We start from the raw sequence: 21,635 nt of genomic DNA, 5'->3' as shown, positions 1-21,635 counted from the left end.
AAATTTACAAATAAGGTGGATGTTATGCTGCATTTTGATGTGGCAGTCTTGTACATGTTCACTCGATATTGGTGGGTACCAATCATTTTGATACAAAAATGTTGTGCAATAATTATGAGCTGGGGGTTGTAAAATTTCAAAATGGAATGCCAAAAATTGCTGCCCCCCCTTCTCAGCCTGCCAAAAATTCTTTCCCCCCCCCCCCCATTTGCACATGCCAAATTGTTGAGATCCCAATTTGGTCTATGTTGCGAGCACAGTGAGCAGGGCATATGGAAAGGTCAAAAACAATTCTCTTATAAACCATGATGCGCACAGTTTGCACCTCGATACACCTGAGCACACATTTTCGTCCAAGAGCTCTCAAGCAAGCAGTGAACTGTCTCCGCACAGTACATTACACGGTTGAGTGCATAGCAATGTAAGAGCTGTGGAGCTTCTAGATGAAAAATGGGCCTCTTTGATTGGTTTTTGTCGAAACCTCAAGTGTTCCCTTCATCGCATCAGATTTTTTTTAAATATCGACCGAAAGCTAACACTTCCCTTAAAAACACTTTTTTCGTCACTAGGTCAACAGATAACGCAATTCAAAGTTTTAGCAAAGCGAATGTGGTAAATATGTTGAAAACTACTTATCCAAGCACATTTTTTTAAAAAGTCAAAACCTCAAGTGTTCCTTACAATATGTTTCAAATTTTATGCCATTAAATGAAAAGAAAAAGCACACTTATATTGTCCATATACTAGCATCACTAGAATGAGCAATGGCCAATTCTCTTTATATTGCAAATCTTGTGCAAAAAGTTACTATTTTCATTGTTTTGTTATATAGTTGTAAATTCAATGAACTATGACTTTGCTAAAGAGTGCTTACAAATTGATATAAAATTTGCATATTTAAGTGCTTCTGTGCTGTTTTCCTAAGCCTTTTTAGAGCGTTTTAGTTAAAAGGTGCCCATGAATGTGTGCTTCCCCAGCTTGCCAAAATTGCTTTTCCCCTTTCGGTTCCCAAAAATTTCTTGCCCCCACCCCCAATTTTACTCTCCCATGCACTAGGGCTCCTATGTTCAAATTCAAAGCAAATTTGTAACATTGGCTGAGGAGGACCAGAGGTTGATTCAATGTAATCCCAGCATGCAGTATGATATTAGGTGCAATGTAATAAAGGAGCCATTTCAACACCATTTCACATTCAAATTTATGTGCAAAATAAGAACCAGTAGTTTTGATGGAATATTCATCGCGACTTTTATGTTTTGAATTGATAATTGGGTACGGGTAATGTTTGTTGATACATTGCTACCAAGAAAGTTAAAAAGTCGTGTGTTTTAAAACAATTTTAGATATTTTAAATGCTTGGGAAAAGGAGGTGGAACCAGCAAAGTTATCTTGTTGTATAACAACCTTGACCATGCACAGCAGGAGCCCAGCATGATGTTTTTCTGAAAATAACCATGTGTTTCTCAAACATGCTGTCAGTGGCTGCAATGTATTCTGGGCTTACATTTAATCAACCTCTGGAGGAGGACACCCTTAAAGGTCCGTAACCCGATCGACAGCATCATCCCCGATTTTTTCATTGTTGATGAGGTTTTGGTATCACATAATAGATACTATTTTTCTCATTACTATCCTGAAATTTGACGCTCCAAGTCGATGTATTTCGGAGAAATCATGAATCACAGCGGTTTTACAGGTATACCAGTTTGTAAACAATGGTAAATACTTTGGAATTCTGGGAGGGAATTATGAACGAAATATCAGTCACCGCAAGACGGTGCGCCGTATATAGTTATGAAAACGGCAATGGTAAGCGTGGTGTGCTAAATAGCTCAATTGACTAGCTGCGTTTGTTTTTTACCCGAGAGGTACCGTTCAAAACCCGGTCTCGGAAGGGTTTTTTTCCTCTCCATTTTACCCAAACTTTTTTATATTCATTTGAAATGTACATATTGCAAGGGGAAATATATTTTGTTTCCTTTTTTTTTTTTTTTTTACGAAAAAAAACCATTTTCCGTTCAATATGGGCCGGGCATTGTACAGCATGTCAGCATTCGTCATTGCCTGCCCAGAATGCAATTCACGTATACCAAGGTATTGGATTGCAAATTTGGCTATTTATTCACATTTACGCTGAAAATGCTCTCGCTTTTTCACAAAGCAGCATAAAGGAGGCGATATTTGATATTATTATGTAATTTTAAAGACAATCCATATCCAAAACCAATAGGGTTACCCCCTTTAATTTTTTTTAAATGTTGGGGCAGAAACAAAATCAGTGCTCTGCAAATTACACTGAAAATTGACAATTACTTTGCTGACATGACAAACACAACAATTGTGACTGATTCCATTCAGGTGCAACTTGGGACATGTGTAAACAAATATGCCAAAAAAATCAGCTTTTTAAGAAAAAGTTCCATATTATAAGATTGTATTATGGATTTAAATTTAAATATTTTTAAAGGATGGGAATACTGCAGTACACGTCTGCTTGGAAGAAAACCGGAGCTACGTGGCATTGGAAGCCTTTTCTGTGCTGCACATGATAGGGTTTGACTTTTCTGACCAAAACAATGTGAGTAATTTTTGTCAAGGCTCCCGTAATCGAAAAAGGCAAATTGAGGTTCGAGGCCTGCGATATTTGTTATATATAATATCAACCTCAACCACTTCTAAAAACCTGTACTGAAGATATTTCAGGTTGCAGTCAAACTGATTCAGGTCAACTGAGTCTTCCATGTAACTCCCTTTCTAGGAAGATTAAAATGAATAAAATGGTCAAATGATGCTCAAAATGGGAATCCTTTTGGTGAAAATTTGCAACAATAAACAACATTGGCATTAAACTTTGTGATGCATTATAGGGCAGTTTTTGTAGTTTTGAACTCTGAGTAAAGCTGAATTTATACTCGATCGCTGAGCAATTCGGATGTACCACTTTTGGAAAGGGGTTGTCAATCGCAGAATTTTGCAATACATTTTAGAACATCCATTGCTATAAATAATTATTACCTTGAATTAATTCATCACCAAAAGTTAATAATCAAGAAAAGTAAATTAATTTGCAAAATAATAGATCCAGTTGGTTGGAAATGATTGGTTGATGCATTCATGTGTCAAGCGTCATTGCTCTGAAGTTGCGATTTCTTTAATCTACAAAAGCAATGTCGTTTTTTGCCTCAGTGATTTGTATGGATTGATTGGCTTGATGCTCTGAAAACGAAAGTAAACACTGCATGCATGAGAATCACTTTTCTGCAAAAGCGATCGAGTATAAATTCAGCTTTATTGGGAAAATTGCTTTAGTCATTATTCATTCATTTATTATTGTAATAATGTTATCATTAAAATATTTTATATAATTTGTGAGATTCCTTTAATTTTTGCATTCTAGTAAAACATTTAAAACAATACTTTGTATGCACAAAAACAAAGATCAACATGTACGAAAACTGCATAAACTGTCCCACAATGCATTGCAAATTAAATGTCAATTTGGCTTAATAATGTCATCTCTATTTATTTGTGGTCCGTTTTGGCTTATTGCAACAAATAATGTATTCAGGAATGATGATCTAGCTGATTTGAAATCATAAGAAGTCATGTGATATATTGAATTGGTATTTAATTTTCTATGCTTTTGTCCCAGATTTCCTGGTATTTACACAGGTTGCACAATAATTTTTCTTATAAAACAGGTTGGGAAAACAGCATGGCATGTACTCCTAGAGACAAGACCCCTTGCAGAAAAACTGGACATTTTGGAGGAGTCAAAAGTCAATTTGGTTGACAGCGTAAGTGTTTTCATCAAAATCAAGTTCTGAAAATGGAACATATGCTGAAAAACTGAAATTAATTGTGCTCATTTTGCTTGATGACATCACATTTATGAATATTAATGAGCTTATTTGCATGCATGCAGTCTAAATAACACCATATTTTAGGCCAAAATAGGATACGAAAATTGCACAATTTTGTGCGCTTCATGCGCACTGGCCTGTTATAAAGCAAAATTCAGCTTCACTTTGGGCTAAAATAGTCTAAAATTGAACTTTTTTTCGCACGCTTCGCGCGCAAATGTCCTAATACAATCTAAAAACTTGCCCACTTAAGTGCACAATACCTTCCTCACGATGCGTTTGGGGGTCTCCAAAACTATACAGCACATCAGGCTACCATATCCTATCACCATACCAAGTTTGATATAATATTGGATGGCTGAGCATGATACCGTAACATATCGGATGAGTCATAAAAATATCGGACGAGCCAACGGCGAGTTCGATATTTGTATGACGAATCCGATATGTTATGGTATCATGCTAAATAAGCCATCAATATTATCATTATTAGGTTTTCTTAACTCCTAATAACCCTGAAAACATAATAATGAAGTTGATCGGTTATTGCGTTGGGGGCTGCACAGTGGATTAATGAATTTGCTTCCGACCGGACAGCCAGCCAAATAAACAAACAACCAGGCAGGCAAACATTTGGATGATAACATAAGCCCCACACAGGCCCATACGCAGGGAGGGTGTGCACCCCCAATTTGGAAAAGTATACCAAAAGTCCCAAAATTTCATAATTTTCCAGAAAGGAAGAGGAATAGAAGAACCTGTAACATGCAGTAGCAAGATTTTTTTAAATGCCGCAAAAAGTGGAAATGTTTAAATTGGATTTTTACTGGGGGCATCTGGGGAAAAAGCATTCTGACTGGGGTAGTCCCCCCCCCCCGTTGTACTGCCACTAGTAACGTGTGAATAAATTAACTTGATTTTCGTTTCAACTTTTCTAGAACAACAACACACTCCTACATAGCCTTTGTTCTGCAGTTGACATGAGGGATGCATATGGTAATGACAACGAAACAAAAGCATTGAAGATTTTATCGGAGAAAGGAGCAAATATATCAGCGACAAATAAGGTATTTTAACGGGATTTTAAAGTATTCATTAGGTGCATGCATGTATAATGGCTTTCTGTGCCATAGGTTGAGCTTTATTCAATTCAGCATGCTGAGTGCCCAGCAAACACAAAAACGTTTTAAAAACGTTTTAAATAAGTTATATATTGGCTTTTGGTTTAGGTAAAAACGTTTTAATAACATTAAAATGTCGGGTTATATAAAGGTCATGATAACGTTTTAAAACGTTTTATATGAAAACACACTACAACAATATTTTTTAATGTTTTCAAAAAATGTTATTTTAAATTATTATTGCAAACACTTTTGCCAAATATTTTGTCAATACTTAAATAACATTATTTTAAAATATTTGAACCCAAACACAGAAATGTTCTTAAAATGTATTTTTCAAAACCTTTTAATAACATTTAAATGTCGGGTTATATAAAGGTCATGAAAACGTTTTTAAAACGTTATTGCAAATATTTTGGGCAAACATATTTTGCAAAATATTTTTTCAATCCCAAAATAACATTCTGTTTAGAATGTTTTGTATCAAGTTTTCAAGAATGTTTTTGGAATGTTATTAAAACGTTTTTATATCCTCTATATAACCCGACATTTAAACGTTTTCTGTAAAACATTTTTGTTTGCTGAGCAGTAGATTATCCAAAATGTTTTTAAGGTTATGAAAACGCGTTTTATACTCTTAATATACCCTTTATATAACCCGACATTTAAACGTTTTCTGACAACCTTTTATAACCTTTTGCGAATGATGTCGAAAACGTTTTGTGTTTGCTGGGTGAGCCCAGTGCCACGATCCAGAGGGAGCCATAATTGATGCGCCTGTGTGTTATAGTGATATGGTAATGGGGGGGCAAAGCTTTGAAATGTGCCATTTTTTGTCAAAAATTATGTGATTTTTTTTTAGATAGGGGTGTGTATATTAAGACAAGCTGCCAAATCATGCCTTGTGCTTCATACCTCGGAATAATCCTCAGTGCTACAACCCTCTGGATGTTCCTCAGATTTTTCACACTGCCCTCCAAGCAATTGATGCATAATATTAAAGTAATAATACAGGAGTAATAACTTTTCTTTCAGTTTCAATAAGGCCAAAAAAAGAATTTGTTTGCTTGTCCATAGATCACTTTCAAAAGTTGGGTCGGTCGCAATCATACTAGTGGTTTTTGCTCGTGACTATAACTATATTTGTATTTCTCTATAAAGGATGGTGAAACACCCTTGCATGTAGCCTCAAGAAATGGAAAATCTGGGATTTGCAAGATCCTTATACAAGCAGGTGCAGATGTATTAGCAGAGACAGAGGTTAGCATAGTCATATCACCCCACCACAAATGTTATGACCTTTATGTTATTTATTATGGAATAAAGCTACTAAATATTCATATATATAGCTTTATTCCATAAAAGTTAATATTCAAATCAGTAATTGTTTATCTCTGATAACTTTCCAAGTAAACCAAAATAAAATATTCTGATTGAGAGTGACATTTACGTTAATCATTATAGAATAAAGCTAGCTTTACTCCATAAGGCTGCGATCACATAGAAGTATACGGTATTCGCTATACGAAATATGCTCATTCGATCAGGCTGAGTTCATATAGGAGTATACTATGTGAACTCAGCCTGATCGAATGAGCGTATTTCGTATAGCGAATAGCGAGTATAGGTCAGTTTACCATTTTTCTTCGTCTAATCAAATGCTTGTAACTTTACTTTTTGAGGTCACATTGCATTCAATGAGGTGTCATAATGTGCAGAATTAATATTAATTAACCCACATACGGTTCAGTTTTAAAATTAGGACAGTATACGCTGCACTAAAATCGAACACACACGGTTCCCACTATACTATACTATACGCAGGTATACGGCCTTTTCGAATAGTGCTCTTATGTGACCCGGTACTATGAAATTATCTTGCTCGATTTAAGATATACGCGTGCACTTGCAAAACGTGCACCGTATACCCGAATAGTATACTTCTATGTGATCGCAGCCTACCCAGCAAACACAAAACGTTTTCGACATCATTCGCAAAAAGGTTATAAAAGGTTGTCAGAAAACGTTTAAATGTCGGGTTATATAAAGGGTATATTAAGAGTATAAAACGTTTTCATAACCTTAAAAAACATTTTTGATAATCTAGTGCTCAGCAAACAAAAATGTTTTACAGAAAACGTTTAAATGTCGGGTTATATAAAGGGTATAAGACGTTTTAATAACATTCCAAAAACATTCTTGAAAACTTGATACAAAACATTCTAAACAAAATGTTATTTTGGGGTTGAAAAAATATTTTGCGAAAAATGTTTGCCCAAAATATTTTCAATAACGTTTTAAAAACGTTTTCATGACCTTTATATAACCCGACATTTAAATGTTATTAAAAGGTTTTGAAAAAACATTTTAAGAACATTTCTGTGTTTGCTGGGTTCAAACATTTTAACATAATGTTATTTAAGTATTGACACAATATTTGGCAAAATGTTTGCAAAAATAGTTTACAATAACATTTTTTGAAAACATTTAAAAATATTGTTGTAGTGTGTTTTTATACAAAACGTTTTAAAACGTTATCATGACCTTTATATAACCCGACATTTTAATGTTATTAAAACGTTTTACCTAAACCAAAAGCCAAAATATAACTTATTTAAAACGTTTTTGTGTTTGCTGGGTAGTGACAAGTGACCTATTTTTAATTATTATGGAATAAAGCCAGATATTCATGTTAGCTTTGTGTTATAAAATAACATACATACCCTGATTGCAAATGACATTAAAAATTAATATTTAAACTCACAGTCTGTCCAAAATACTGAACCAAAATAATATATCCTGATTGCATATGACCGTTATGTTCATTATTATAGAATAAAGCTAGCTTTATTCCATTAAAAACATTAATTATTTAACCATGATTGCTGTCCAAAATAGTGAACCAAAATAACGTACCCTGATTGCATGTGACCGTTATGTTCATTATTATAGAATAAAGCTAGCTTTATTCCATTAAAAACATTAATTATTTAACCATGATTGCTGTCCAAAATATTGAACTTAAATAACATACCTGATTGCAAGTGACCTTTAAGTTAATAATGTGGAATAAAGCCAAATATTCATATCAGCTTTGTTATGTATACCTGAATGTTCAAACATTGTTTAACTCTGATTGTAACTGTCCAAAATAGTGAACCAAAATAACATACATGTACCCTGATTGCAAATGACATTAAAAATTAATATTTAAACTCTGATGTCTCTCCAAAATAGTGAACCAAAATAACATACATGTACCCTGATTGCAAATGACATTAAAAATTAATATTTAAACTCTGATGTCTGTCCAAAATAGTGAACCAAAATAACATGCATGTACCCTGATTGCAAATGACATTAAAAATTAATATTTAAACTCGTGATGTCTGTCCAAAATAGTGAACTAAAATAACATACCTAATTACATGCAACTGTTATGTTCATTATAATTAATTATTTAACCATCCCAGCAAACACAAAAACGTTTTAAAAAAGTTATATTTTGGCTTTTGGTTTCGGTAAAAACGTTTTAATAACATTAAAATGTCGGGTTATATAAAGGTCATGAAAACGTTTTAAAACGTTTGGTATGAAAACACACTACAACAATATTTTTAAAATGTTTTCAAAATGTTATTCTAAACTATTTTTACAAACATTTTTTCCCAATGTTCTTAAAATGTATTTTTCAAAACGTTTTAATAACATTTAAATGTCGGGTTATATAAAGGTCATGAAAACATTTTTAAAACGTTATTGCACATATTTTGGGCAAACATTTTTCGCAAAATATTTCGTCAACCCCAAAATAACATTCTGTTTAGAATGTTTTGTATCAAGTTTTCAAAAATGTTTTTGGAACGTTATAAAAACGTTTTTATACCCTTTATATAACCCGACATTTAAACGTTTTCTATAAAACATTTTGTGTTTGCTGAGCAGTTGATTATCAAGAAATGTTTTTAAGGTTATGAAAACGTTTTATACTCTTAATATACCCTTTAAATAACCCGACATTTAAACGTTTTCTGACAACCTTTTATAACCTTTTGCGAATGATGTCGAAAACGTTTTGTGTTTGCTGGGATGATAGCTGTCCAAAATAGTGAACTAAAATAACATACCTGATTGCAAGTGACCTTTAAGTTAATAATGTGGAATAAACCCAAATATTCATATTATCTTTGTTATGTATAACTGAATGTTTCAAACATTGTTTAACTCTGATTGTAGGTGTCAAAAATAATGAACCAAAATAACATACATGTACCCTGATTGCAAATGACATTAAAAATTAATATTTAAACTCTGATGTCTGTCCAAAATAGTGAACCAAAATAACATACATGTACCCTGATTGCAAATGACATCAAAAATTAATATTTAAACTCTGATGTCTGTCCAAAATAGTGAACTAAAATAACATACCTAATTACATGCAACTATTATGTTCATTATTATAGAATAAAGCTAGCTTTAATTAATTATTTAACCATGATAGCTGTCCAAAATAGTGAACTAAAATAACATACCTGATTGCAAGTGACCTTTAAGTTAATTATTATAGAATAAAACTAGCTTTATTCTATATATTAAAACATTAATTACTAATTTAATCATACTAGATATCCAAAATGGTGAACCAAAATAACATACCCTGATTGCATGTGACCTTTATGTTAATTATTATAGAATAAAGCTAGCTTTATTCTATATGTTAAAACATTAATTATTTAATCATAATCGCTGTCCAAAATAGTGAACCAAAATAACATACCCTGATTGCAAGTGACCTTTAAGTTAATAATGTGGAATAAACCCAAATATTCATATTATCTTTGTTATGTATAACTGAATGTTTCAAACATTGTTTAACCCTGATTGTAGGTGTCAAAAATAGTGAACCAAAATAACGTAACATACATGTACCCTGCAAATAATATTTAAACCCTGATATTCTGTCCCAAGTAGTGAACCAAAATAACATACCTAATAGAAACACACCCAGTTTTAACAAGTAGTCCTTCTTAAAGCCATAATGTGTGATTTGCTTCACAGCGACGCCCTCAATTTTACTTGGATTTCTACTTGTTGCATAATTATAATGCCCAGTGGTGTACTAAAATACCACATAAAAGACTAAGCCTGAAGTGCTTTAATAACAGTAAAATTTAACTTTTTATATTAAAACTGGGGCGACCCGGTTTTATTCAGAGTTCACCAATCGAATGCTTGCTAACATATCCCAAGGATGTCAGCTTATTTGTACACACATTGAGCGCGATGCTCCCGTGCAGTATTATATATAATACGATCGGCGAGCGTAGTACACGCATTGCAGGCGCTGGAATGAAATCGCAATTTTCTTCGTTATACCTCATTTGTTTGACTCAAAATTAAAAGGGGATAATGTGATCAGTGAAAACAAACATTTAAATAAGAATCTATTCTTTATGCAAATCACACATTATTGCTTTAATTAGCTTTCAATAGTATAAAATATATTTTGCATGTTCTTTTGTGGTGAAAATTTTTAAATTGGAAAGCTTTCCCTGGCAGAAAAAACTTCTGATTTTTTGTTTATAATATTAATGTATTTACTGTTCTGGCATTTTCATTCAGGCTGGGGACACACCGATGCACTATGCAGGCAATTACAACATAATAACAATGTTGCTTGAGGGTGGTGCAGATGTACTGGCAGAAAACAAGGTATTACCTATCTCATGTCTCTGCAGCTGATGAGTAAAATTTAACAATAATACATGTAATTAATTATTAATACGTGGTCCATGTATTCACCCGGGGCCTCAGCACTCTGTGTATCTGGCGGGTACTTGTGCTTGTCTGCAAACTTTGAAAATGCACCGTTTGCATTTCATATCACTTTGAGCTACACACACAGCGAATGGAGCTTAGTCATCAACACAGTCATTTTCTTCCTTTTGGCAATTTTTTTTTTCACATCATCAGCCTGCTACACTTATTGCCCAAGTCATTTTTTGTAATTTTGAGAACAAAGTACAAAATTTGGTTCAAGAGATATACTACAAATAAAAGGGAATAATACGAAATAATTAGGGTGATTACGTAACTGATCCGTGAACCACATTGTGAAAAAATACCCAGAATGACAATTTTCATAATTTTATTGATATCGACCTATCCTGCCCTTTTAAGCTATACCTACTATATTTCATTTTTTTGCTCTAGGCCTATCACTAATAGTATCATTAATACAGTATTCTTTTTTCTGTCAATATTTCCTTAAGAAATTCCAAACACCATTGCATACTTTGGCAGGAAAGGCCAAGGGTGATATTGGTAAGTCTTCTCAACCAACAAGCCTGAGAAAGTTGCTGGACAAGGGTGGTTTTATTAATGCAAAGGACATTGTAAGTATATATCAAAGAAATTGTGCTATTCCCTCTAAAATCCACACACCCTCTGTGGAAGATTTCAGTGTCATCTCAATTCCAGTTGCACCTTATGGTCAAGCCAGCTGGAATTATATTGGCTAGTTTTATGTGCTATTCCATCTAAGAGTCTGTTGGTGACATTTATCAAATCCAGTTGAATTTTGTACAATTTGGCCTAAAATAAGATAATTTTGTTTCTAAGATTCTAAAATTCCACACTTTTCCATTTTTAACATTTGAATATATGAATACAAAACCCACCAAAGTCCATAATTTGGACAAATTGAGTTAAGGATGGGAAATTGTTGCTATACATAGGCCTGTCATATGTTTGAAAGAACAACTCAAATTCATCCTCTGTGTCTATTGAGCATGTGAAAAATAGCATGTATGAAAGAATCACCCAATTCCATGATTTGAGTCTTGTAACACATTGATTGAAATCCACTGTATAAAAGTCCACTTGTAACACATTTATTGCTAGAGAGTGACTTTTGGAAAAAAAATGGGTTTAATAATTGAAAGTGTGTGGTTTATATTACATGGCAGAATGCTTATCAACATTATACATACCTGTGTGCTTTATTTTGTATTATCTTACTAGTGGTAATCTCATTCTAACATTGTTGTCGTTGTATATGATTCAAAAAACCACCCAAGTCCAAAATTTAAAATGAACCCCACAAAGTCCCTGAAATGCTAATTGTCATACCCAATACAGGTTAATCCACTCATTTGCACGTAAAACCAGGTAAATGTAACTGAAGGAATTAAAATGATACACAGGTTTTTCTCTCAAAATTACTTCCCATGGACTTGGGTGGGTTTTGTATTCATGTATTCATTTGTTAAAACACTTGTAACATTTTTACATGGCTCACACAAATAGCCACTGAAGTCTCACTGAGTCCTTAGTAATGGTTACAACCAAGTGATTTTACAGTTGCAAGGGAAGACAAGATCTTGATTCAACTATCAACTAAATTATTTTGATTATTAATCTAGTGGCATTTTTCAAAAACACAACATAACAACTTCGCCTGCTGTAAATGGTGCATAATATTTAAATTTAATGTTCTGAAAATTGTAATTTCTTTCCAGAATGGTGATACAGCACTGCACATTGCATTGAGGAAACAAACAGACAGGGCACATGATCTTATTCAGGAAGGAGCGGGTGTTTCAATAGTGAACAATGTGAGTATGAGGTGATAATATTCAAAAGATATTGTATCCCTCATTAATGCTCCGTGTGCTAGCCATATAGGCTTCAATATAAAAAGCTTAAGTGCTGAGATATTTTCTCAAAGCATCAAAGAGATTTTGAATTTTGAACAAAGCGTCCAAGTATGTTGTTTAATTATAACAATCAAAATATTAGTCCATACATGGCGTGCAGGAAGGTCATAACACAACAAAAGGACTGACCCAAGTCACGTTCGAAAAAGTGACACACATACTTTGGTGACGTATGCGCTGGAATTGTTCAGGTCAAAAGTAAAAGGGACACTTATGACAGTGAAAACATTTTGTGGAAAAGAAATACAATATGGCTTTAATGGATTCTTGTTCATTGATTGGTTAAACATGATCACAAATTTTGGCCTCCTCCGGCCTAATACCCAATACCTCTGGCCTATTCCCCAATACCTCAAGCCTAATCCCCAATACCTCTGGCCTAATCCCCAATACCTCTGGCCTAATCCCCAATACCTCTGGCCTAATCCCCAATACCTCTTGCCTAATGCCCAATACCTTTTCCCTAATGCCCAATAGCTCTAGCAGAATCCCCAATACTGCTAGCCTAATCCCCAATACCTCTGGCCTAATCCCCAACACCTCTGGCCTAATCCCCAATACCTCTGGCCTAATCCCCAACACCTCTGGCCTAATCCCCAACACCTCTGGCCTAATCCCCAATACCTCTGGCCTAATCCCCAACACCTCTGGCCTAATCCCCAACACCTCTGGCCTAATCCCCAATACCTCTGGCCTCATCCCCAATACCTCTGGCCTAATCCCCAATACCTCTGGCCTAATCCCCAACACCTTTGGCCTAATCCCCAACACCTCTGGCCTAATCCCCAACACCTCTGGCCTAATCCCCAATACCTCTGGCCTAATCCCCAACACCTTTGGCCTAATCCCCAATACCTCTGGCCTAATCCCCAACACCTCTTGCCTAATCCCCAATACCTCTGGCCTAATCCCCAATACCTTTTCCCTAATGCCCAATAGCTCTAGCCTAATCCCCAATACCTCTGGCCTAATCCCCAATACCTCTGGCCTAATCCCCAACACCTTTGGCCTAATCCCCAATACCTCTGGCCTAATCCCCAACACCTCTTGCCTAATCCCCAATACCTCTGGCCTAATCCCCAATACCTTTTCCCTAATGCCCAATACCTCTAGCCTAATCCCCAATACCTCTGGCCTAATCCCCAATACCTCGGGCCTAATACCGCAATATCCAAATGGGCCCCCTAATAGACGACTATACAGTTTGATCACCTCATAATCAACGGGCCTTATAACATGACAGCTTAATATTGATATATTTTAATTGAAGAATAGAGGTTATCCACTTTACTCATGTGTGACTTCTAACAAAAGGCGCTGATTCCCGTAGTATTCCTTATTCAAAACAAGTCAATGCATGACCTCGGAGTTACCTGCATGACTTGGCGGGCTATTTTGAAACAGTCATGGTTGCACATGCATGTACTTCTTTTGAAATTCCTAAACAAGGTTTAGGAGTCGTTGATAGGATATGCAGCTTATAGAATACGGATAACCTCTATTGTTTTGTGACATCTCACCATAAAACATCACAAATTATTAATTTAAGTCATACTTTTGTCTACTACCAGACAGATCAGCTACTTTTCAGCATTGGGGGAGCAGCGTGGCACACTGGTTAAGGTGCGAAAGGTCCCGGGTTTGATTCCCCCGCAGGACCTAAAAAAAAAAATCTCCGCTCTCCCCGTGGTTCATCTGGTTATGGCGGGGCAGATGATCCATGACAAAAGACCTCGTTTACAGGCGGTTCCGATCAGGGTAACGCCCGATTGTCGGTTACACTTGCCTGTCCTGTAAAAATACCCCGACCAGCTATCTACGGCGACCCCCTTCGTTCACCAGGTCACTTGTGCCTGGCCAAAGTTTCGTCAGCATTATCTCTTAGATTTCAGCTGTTATTGCCTAGATATGCCTGACATAAAAAAAAAGCAAAACAATTCCCGCCAATTACAAGCTTATCAAACTATATTCCCTTATAACCTCCTCCCTCAAATGCTCTATAATCATTGTAAGTGACGTTTGAGGGTAGAACAAAGATCATTAACCTCAAATAAATTGAATAATTAAATCTTGAACTTGAAGCAGACTAGGGAAATATGCACTGCATGCCTGTTTTACAAGAGCATTTTGTGCTTCTTGCCTCCTCTTTTTATGATATGTTTGGGTAGATCAGTATCCACAAAAAAGTCATGCATGATTATGTATAATTGCTCAATAGGCCACTGTGCTGTAATTTTGTTTTGTCGACAGAACATAAACACAAATTTGATAATATATTAGTGAATGAATCTGCATGAATTATTTTGCACACAAAACATTATGTAGCCAGCGGCGTAGCTAATTGCCACCACTGGCAATGCCTATTTGCCCCCCCCCCCCTAGCGCAGGGCAAAATAATAAAGGAGTGAGAGAGATGAATAAAAGGGGAAAAGAAAGAGAAAGAGAGAATCCATAGGCCAGCGATATAAGGTGCGGATAGAATTTGAACAAGTTTAAAATTTTGTTAAAAAATGGAACTATATTATATCAAAAGCGAAGTCGCTATCCCTTGTAATTATTTTTTTTTTTTTTTTTCTCTTTTTCAAACCACCGAAAAAAATTTGGGTCAACCTTTTTTGAGGAAGGCGGCAAAATTATTTGTTTGGTGGAGTTGGGCCCCGCCCCATACAGGCTTGCCCCCCCCCCTGGAAAAAGTGAAGGATGAAGCTATGGATCATGAATTGCCCCTTTGATAAATATCTTTTATCTCTCTATTTCAAAATTCAGTATATTTAGGGGGCTGGCATTTTCTTCGGAAGGGGGGTCCCAAATATGACGGTGACCAAAGAAATTTTTTATGACCCCCCCATCATGGGCAAAAATTTTACGACCCCCCCATCTTGGGTTGAGAAATTTTATGACCCCCCCCTTCCACCTACACAGACTCAAGACAAATTATTAATTACCGGAACTAAGGCGCGGAGCACACCAAAACTTAGAATGAAGAACGTGCATGGAGCGCGTTAAAAAATTTTTTGTAAGTGTACAGAAATTTTGCATAGATTGTACGCACATTTTGATTGTGAAGTTAAAGAATGCGCGCATAGTGCGCTAACATTTTGAGTCACCAGCCCTTAATAATTCTATAACTCCCCTATTTTGGGTGTTAAAAAATTATAACCCCCCCTATTTTTAGTCTGAAAATTCTATGACCCCCTGTATTTTTGGGACCCCCCTTCCAAGAAAATGCCAGCCCCTTATAATTAGGAACCTTTTATATGACTTAAAGTTTTGTCAGGTAGAAGAAAACAATAATCAGTTCATTATTTTTGATACTTTTTAGGAAGGTAAAACACCCTTGCATTATGCTGCCCAGTTCAATGGAAAGGATTGTGATGATCTGCTCCAGAAGGGGGCTTCTGTTGATGCTGAAGATAATGTAAGTATACGGAAAACTTATATTCCAATTTTGAGGGTGGTCTTAACCCTGAAACTTTTGGGCCTCATAACCAGGGCTGTCAACTTTTTGGAATTGCTTGGCGTGAGACAGAGGCGTACCGGGATTTGCCGACAACAATGTTCATTTTGTACCATGATTATTTGAGCCACGGTAGCCGGGAATGTGAAAAGCAAAAGCGGGGGGTAGTAGGAGCAACAAGTTATTCATGTCGATGCGTGAGATTTTACTCATTTTCTAGCTTTTGGCGTGAGATTTACTACCTAGGCGTGAGATTATACTACCTTGGCGTGAGAAAGTGACCCAATGCGTGAGACTCACGGCCAATGCGTGAGAGTTGACAGCCCTGCTCATAACTGCTAAATTGTTGGTCTAAAGTATATAAAAGTATACATATTTTGAGTGGCAAAGACTTGATAAATTTATCTGTTAGGTCAAATTTGGGCCAAAATGCTCATTTATTGCATAAAATAAACAAAATAATATGTAAGGTAGCCTTTGGATATTATCACATTTTGTATTAAATGCTCTGTGTGCTAGTCATAAGCTTCAACATAAAAAGACCAAGTTTTGATAAATGTTCTCAAAATATATCAAGAGCCATCTTAAGAACCACTAAATCAATACTAGGCTTGTTGGTACTCATTTTAATGCATTTTTCATGCTGATTTCAAATATGGTCATGAAAAGTTACAATTCTGACATTTTTGAAAAATTCAAATAAAAATTGAAACTTGTCGTCTGCAGTCGACACCCACGTGGAGAGAGTTACAATTCTTCATTTGATTTTCATATTACAGGATGGCAACACACCATTGCATATGGCAGCCAAAGCTGGAAATGAAGACAACTGCATGCTGTTGATAGGAGCAAAAGCAACAGTCCTACTGAGATCAAGGCCTGCGATGACTTCAAACAAGGTATTGGAAACATGAAAAAATCATAGTGACTGAGGTTAAAAGAAATTTTAGCAAGGGGGGACGTCCCCATAAAAATGATAATGGAAGAAAAAAATAAGCAATAATTGTCCTGTGCATCTTCCTTTTTAACATGAAAAATTCTAAGGTGAAATTGCAAACTTTGGTGCACTCGCACACTGGCCCATCAAATAGCAAAACACACCTTCATTTGGGGCTAAAATAGTCTGAAATTGACATTTTTCACACGCTTCGCACACACAGAAAAGTGCCTAATAAAACAAAATACGCTCATCACCGACCCCCCCTGAATTGTAATGCTTCCGCTGTATACTATGTAGTTGTTGTTTTTGTAAAAAAAAAACCTTTTTTCATTGCATTTGCAATCCACTTTTTTGTTTATTGATTTTTGTTATTAATTTTTTCTTGGGAACTTAAAAAAGAAGTCGATCACGTCACAGAGGGCTTTAAAGCAAATCAATTTCATGTACCAATTTTCATGCGCACGGATTCAGTCAGTTGTCAGTCAGTCAAATGCTATATAGCCTTGATTTACTTGTCTGATCTTGTTTTGAGTTCACTGAACTTATTCAAACATTATATTTGGAATTTAGCATCATGTCACAAGCATTAATTTTGCCTGTCCTAGAAGCAAATTGCCTGTCCAAAATGATAGGTGAGTAGCTAACACGCTTGCTGAGCCTCCCCCAGTAATTGGGTGAAGTGAAAAACTGATCGGATTTGTATTTGACTTATTTTTTGCCTAATTTTTTCACCCCCCAGAAGAGGTCATCACCAAAATTTGGCTTTGTCGTCAGCTCCTCCAATGTGGAAAATCTTCCTAAGCCACAGCAGGATGATAGCACATTGCGTATGGCTGCAGGCAGAGCAGGAGATGGAGACAACTGCATGCCATTGACAAAAGCAAATGCACTGAAACAGAACAAGGTATTGAAAATTTGAAGAAATATGTAGCTATTTATGACTTATATTTTACTGTATTTGCTTTAGTTTCCTGTGTATATATAACTTATTCTAGCGGGTTCACCGTTATTGGACTAGATTGGAACTGTCAAGCTCTCATCACAAGTAGCTCTGACTTCTTCAGGACAGGTACCTAAGAATGAGACATGTAGGCCGTCTCTTGCCTACTGGTGGCTCTGAAAGTGGAGCCGTTCACTGAAGACTCTCTTGTCAACAGAGAACAAGCCGATGTCGCCTATCTGCTGATGTAAAGGGTTTGGTGGCTCTGAAAAGAGCCGTTCACTGAAGACTGCCCCTTGCCAACAGAGAACAAGCAGACCTCGCCTATCTGCTAAATTTATGGTTCTATTTATAATTTGGTTCACCTCAAGTTTGGTACTGACGTCAATTGCTACTTCGCGGTTGCGCCGTAAGCGTGCCAACAAACCGCCTTTGTAGGCGTGCATGTACACTGAGCGTGTTTAACTTTATGCGCGCGATTCAATACTGCGGCGAGCAAAATACGCACATACGTCACTACCAAACTTGAGGTGAACCAAATTATAGCAGATAGCTAAGGCAAGGTCTGCTTGTTCTCTGTTGAAGACAAAGTTTGAAGACCCAACCCCACCCACCCCAGACACAAATGTAACAATATGTACATGTAAATTAAGTTGTAATTTTATGAATTTTGTTATAAAGATTGAGTAAATAATTCTCAAGTTTATATGACAGCACTTTTATTTTCTATTGCATATTCAATTACAATTAGGCTGGTAAACGACCCTTGGATCTTTGGCCAGCATCTAGTAAGGGGATATCCAGAAATCTACAAAAAGCAGTTCAGGTAAGCGACGTACACAAAATGCAGATATAGTTTTCAAGTATGCCCATTCTGGAATTTGTGGGGGGGGGGGGGATCAGGATGGAAATAGGAGTTTTATGTCAAGATATAAATACTCTTTGTTTTATGTCAAAACCCTTTGGAACCCTGTTGTCCCTACTACCAGGACAAATTTAAGTTACCGGGACTTTGCACCTTAGAATGACCGAGCTGGTCTTTTTAATATTGATTAGGTAAGTATGTAGAAAAAAAACAACAATTTGTTGTTAAGGGATGGGGTATGAACGTTTGGACAGTATTTATTGTGGGACAGAGCACATCAGACATATCGAATTGCATTCTGAATACGAAGAATGTCCTTCTGATGTCAAATAATTTTGATTTTTTGAAATTTGCAATGTAATACACATTTTATGGCAAATGATTAAAAATTGATAATTTTGATATTTAACAGTGCTCGAAGTAAACTTCATAAATCTGATGATTTATACTTAACACACAAAAAAAAAAAAATTTTTCTTTTTGGGAAAAAAATCCATATCTACAATATGAAAGGTCAAAATTTTCAATTGATCGTCGGCTTTTCCTCCCAGCTACATACACTTGAAGAATATATCATTAGATTTATAAAATTTACTTCCAGCACTGTTATATATCAAAAATGTGAAAAATATCAAATTTTAATAATTTGTCATAAAATTTGTATTATATCGTGAATTTCAAAAAATGAAAATTATTAGATATCAGAAAGACATTCTTCGTATTCAGAATGCAATTCGATATGTCTGATGTGCTCTCATATCCCACAAAAAATACTGTTGAAACGCTCATTCTAGATCCCTTAAGTGAGCTAATCTCAAAATGACAATTCTTATTGTAGGTTCAAGAATATGAAGAACTAAAGAAGAAAGGAGAAACAAAGTTAGAAATGGTGAAATTGTTTCTGTTGGGTGAGCCAGAAGCTGGAAAAACTACACTCAAGAGTAGTCTGACCAAGGTAATTTGTAAATTTGATGTGAATACACAGAAATAGGGGCCAAAAGTGCAGTGATTTATAGTTCGCAAATTCTTGAAGTATAGTGAATCCAGCACCTTTTGGCTACATAATAAGTTTATGGTACAAATATTGTTAAAATGGTGAAATGTGGTGCACAAGTGGAACAAATGCACATGAAGAACACAAACATTGGCACTTTTTAGGCTAAAATGGCAAATATGAGGTTAATTGGGTCAGAAACCCACATACAGGTTTCAGCATGGGGAAGGGGGTGTGACTATGTGAACCATCCTCCTTATCAAAATATTGGGGAGGGGGTTATCCCCCATCCCCATGACTACAAGAATAAGTTGGTGATTACATCAGTGCATTTTTAAACCAACATCAAACCTAATGTATGGCTATTTGATAACCATTTCTTATTCTTTATTTCTTCATTTCCACAAAGTCTTCCCAACAAAAGCAATTAGCTGTTACTAGCGATGTGTATGTGCCAACTCCTGGTATAGATATTTCACAACATTCATTGTCTGAAGCTGGGTTGTTCTCAATTTGGGATTACGCAGGGCAAGAGGAATTCCACGTTACCCACAGCATGTTTCTTGGTGGAGAGAACTCCATATTTCTTGTGATGTATGATTTGTCCAAAGCATTCACTCCCGCTTCTAACAGAAAAGGTGAAGATCAAGAAAAAGTCACAAAATACTGTGAAAAGGTAAGAGGACTATTCATTCATTCATTCATTCTGCATGTGTTGATATGCATTATGTCAGTGTGCATAGGCTATTTAATAAAAGGCACTAAATTTAATGCCCACGTGACCCATGGGCGCCGCCATACCAAGACCACCAAGTGATCAATATAGATGTGCTACAATGTATAAGGCAAAATAATTACATACTGGGGGATTCTGTTTTTAGTATGTTTTCAAGAACTAAATTTTGGATGTTTTCACCAAGTTATCGACGGAAACTCTTACAATAATACTACAAAGTTGCAAAAAAAATGACAAATTTGCTAGAAAATTTGGACATGCATCCCGCGTTTCCAATTGAAATACACAGGAAGACCACCCACTGTGTCAAAGGTCACTTTCCCAGACATCCTGTCTAGAAGCTGTAATGTCAGTGCCCATCTGGTCACGTGGGTATTAAATAAGTGCCTTTATTTAAATACCCTAAGAGGACTGTATGTCAAGAAGTGATTTTAGCACTATGAAAGGCATGTCTTGTAAGAAGTATTAAAATACTTCTTACAAGACATTGTGGACAGGGCTGTTCCTATCTTTCCTCAGGTGGGCTTTTAATTAAAAGCTCTAAATCATAATTTATCCCAATAAAGTTATTTGAAGATACTGAAGCAACTGGAAGCAAAAATTCTTAGGTTAGTGGTGTAAAACTTCAATTCAAAGAGCTAGGGAGATCGATCCTGATGCCTAAGTTGCCCAGAGGCCAGCAAAAGTAAATCTCACTTTTTAACAGGCCAGTATTTCTGTTTCAATTTGATAAGGCACTGTCCGCATAATGAGCTATTTATAAATTTACTTTAGCATAAGGAACAGCTGACTGGCAAAATAATGTTATTTTGACTTAATTATTTTACTTTTAATAGTTGCAGTACTGGCTCTCTTTCATCAAAGCTGGCAACAGTCCATCAACAGACAAACCCAAAGTGGTGCTTGTTGCATCACATCTGGATAAAGTGCCTGATGAACATGAGGGTAAGATGATGGGAAATCTATCAACTTATTTTGTTCTATGTAGAAAACAGAGA

The 21,635-nt window shown here is 35.8% G+C and overlaps 1 protein-coding gene across 1 annotated transcript in view; it reads left to right on the top strand.

Annotated features, from left to right (window-relative positions):
- The window catches only part of LOC140163781 (uncharacterized), a 39,996-nt gene that overhangs the window by 7,043 nt on the left and 11,318 nt on the right, over positions 1-21,635 (top strand). Inside the window, exons 9-22 of the mRNA XM_072187096.1 lie at positions 2,468-2,578; positions 3,702-3,797; positions 4,802-4,930; positions 6,146-6,244; positions 10,610-10,699; positions 11,260-11,382; positions 12,508-12,603; positions 16,028-16,123; positions 16,942-17,061; positions 17,842-18,006; positions 18,794-18,868; positions 19,746-19,862; positions 20,311-20,577; positions 21,474-21,582. Coding sequence (XP_072043197.1) covers positions 2,468-2,578; positions 3,702-3,797; positions 4,802-4,930; positions 6,146-6,244; positions 10,610-10,699; positions 11,260-11,382; positions 12,508-12,603; positions 16,028-16,123; positions 16,942-17,061; positions 17,842-18,006; positions 18,794-18,868; positions 19,746-19,862; positions 20,311-20,577; positions 21,474-21,582 — 1,693 coding nt within the window. The remainder of the gene's footprint in view (positions 1-2,467; positions 2,579-3,701; positions 3,798-4,801; positions 4,931-6,145; positions 6,245-10,609; positions 10,700-11,259; positions 11,383-12,507; positions 12,604-16,027; positions 16,124-16,941; positions 17,062-17,841; positions 18,007-18,793; positions 18,869-19,745; positions 19,863-20,310; positions 20,578-21,473; positions 21,583-21,635) is intronic.

This window comes from Amphiura filiformis, chromosome 11 (genome assembly GCF_039555335.1).
Source record: "Amphiura filiformis chromosome 11, Afil_fr2py, whole genome shotgun sequence".
Taxonomy (NCBI): Eukaryota; Metazoa; Echinodermata; class Ophiuroidea; order Amphilepidida; family Amphiuridae; genus Amphiura; species Amphiura filiformis.
The sequence above is the reverse complement of the archived record's forward strand: the minus strand, read 5'-3'. Positions and strand labels throughout refer to the sequence as shown.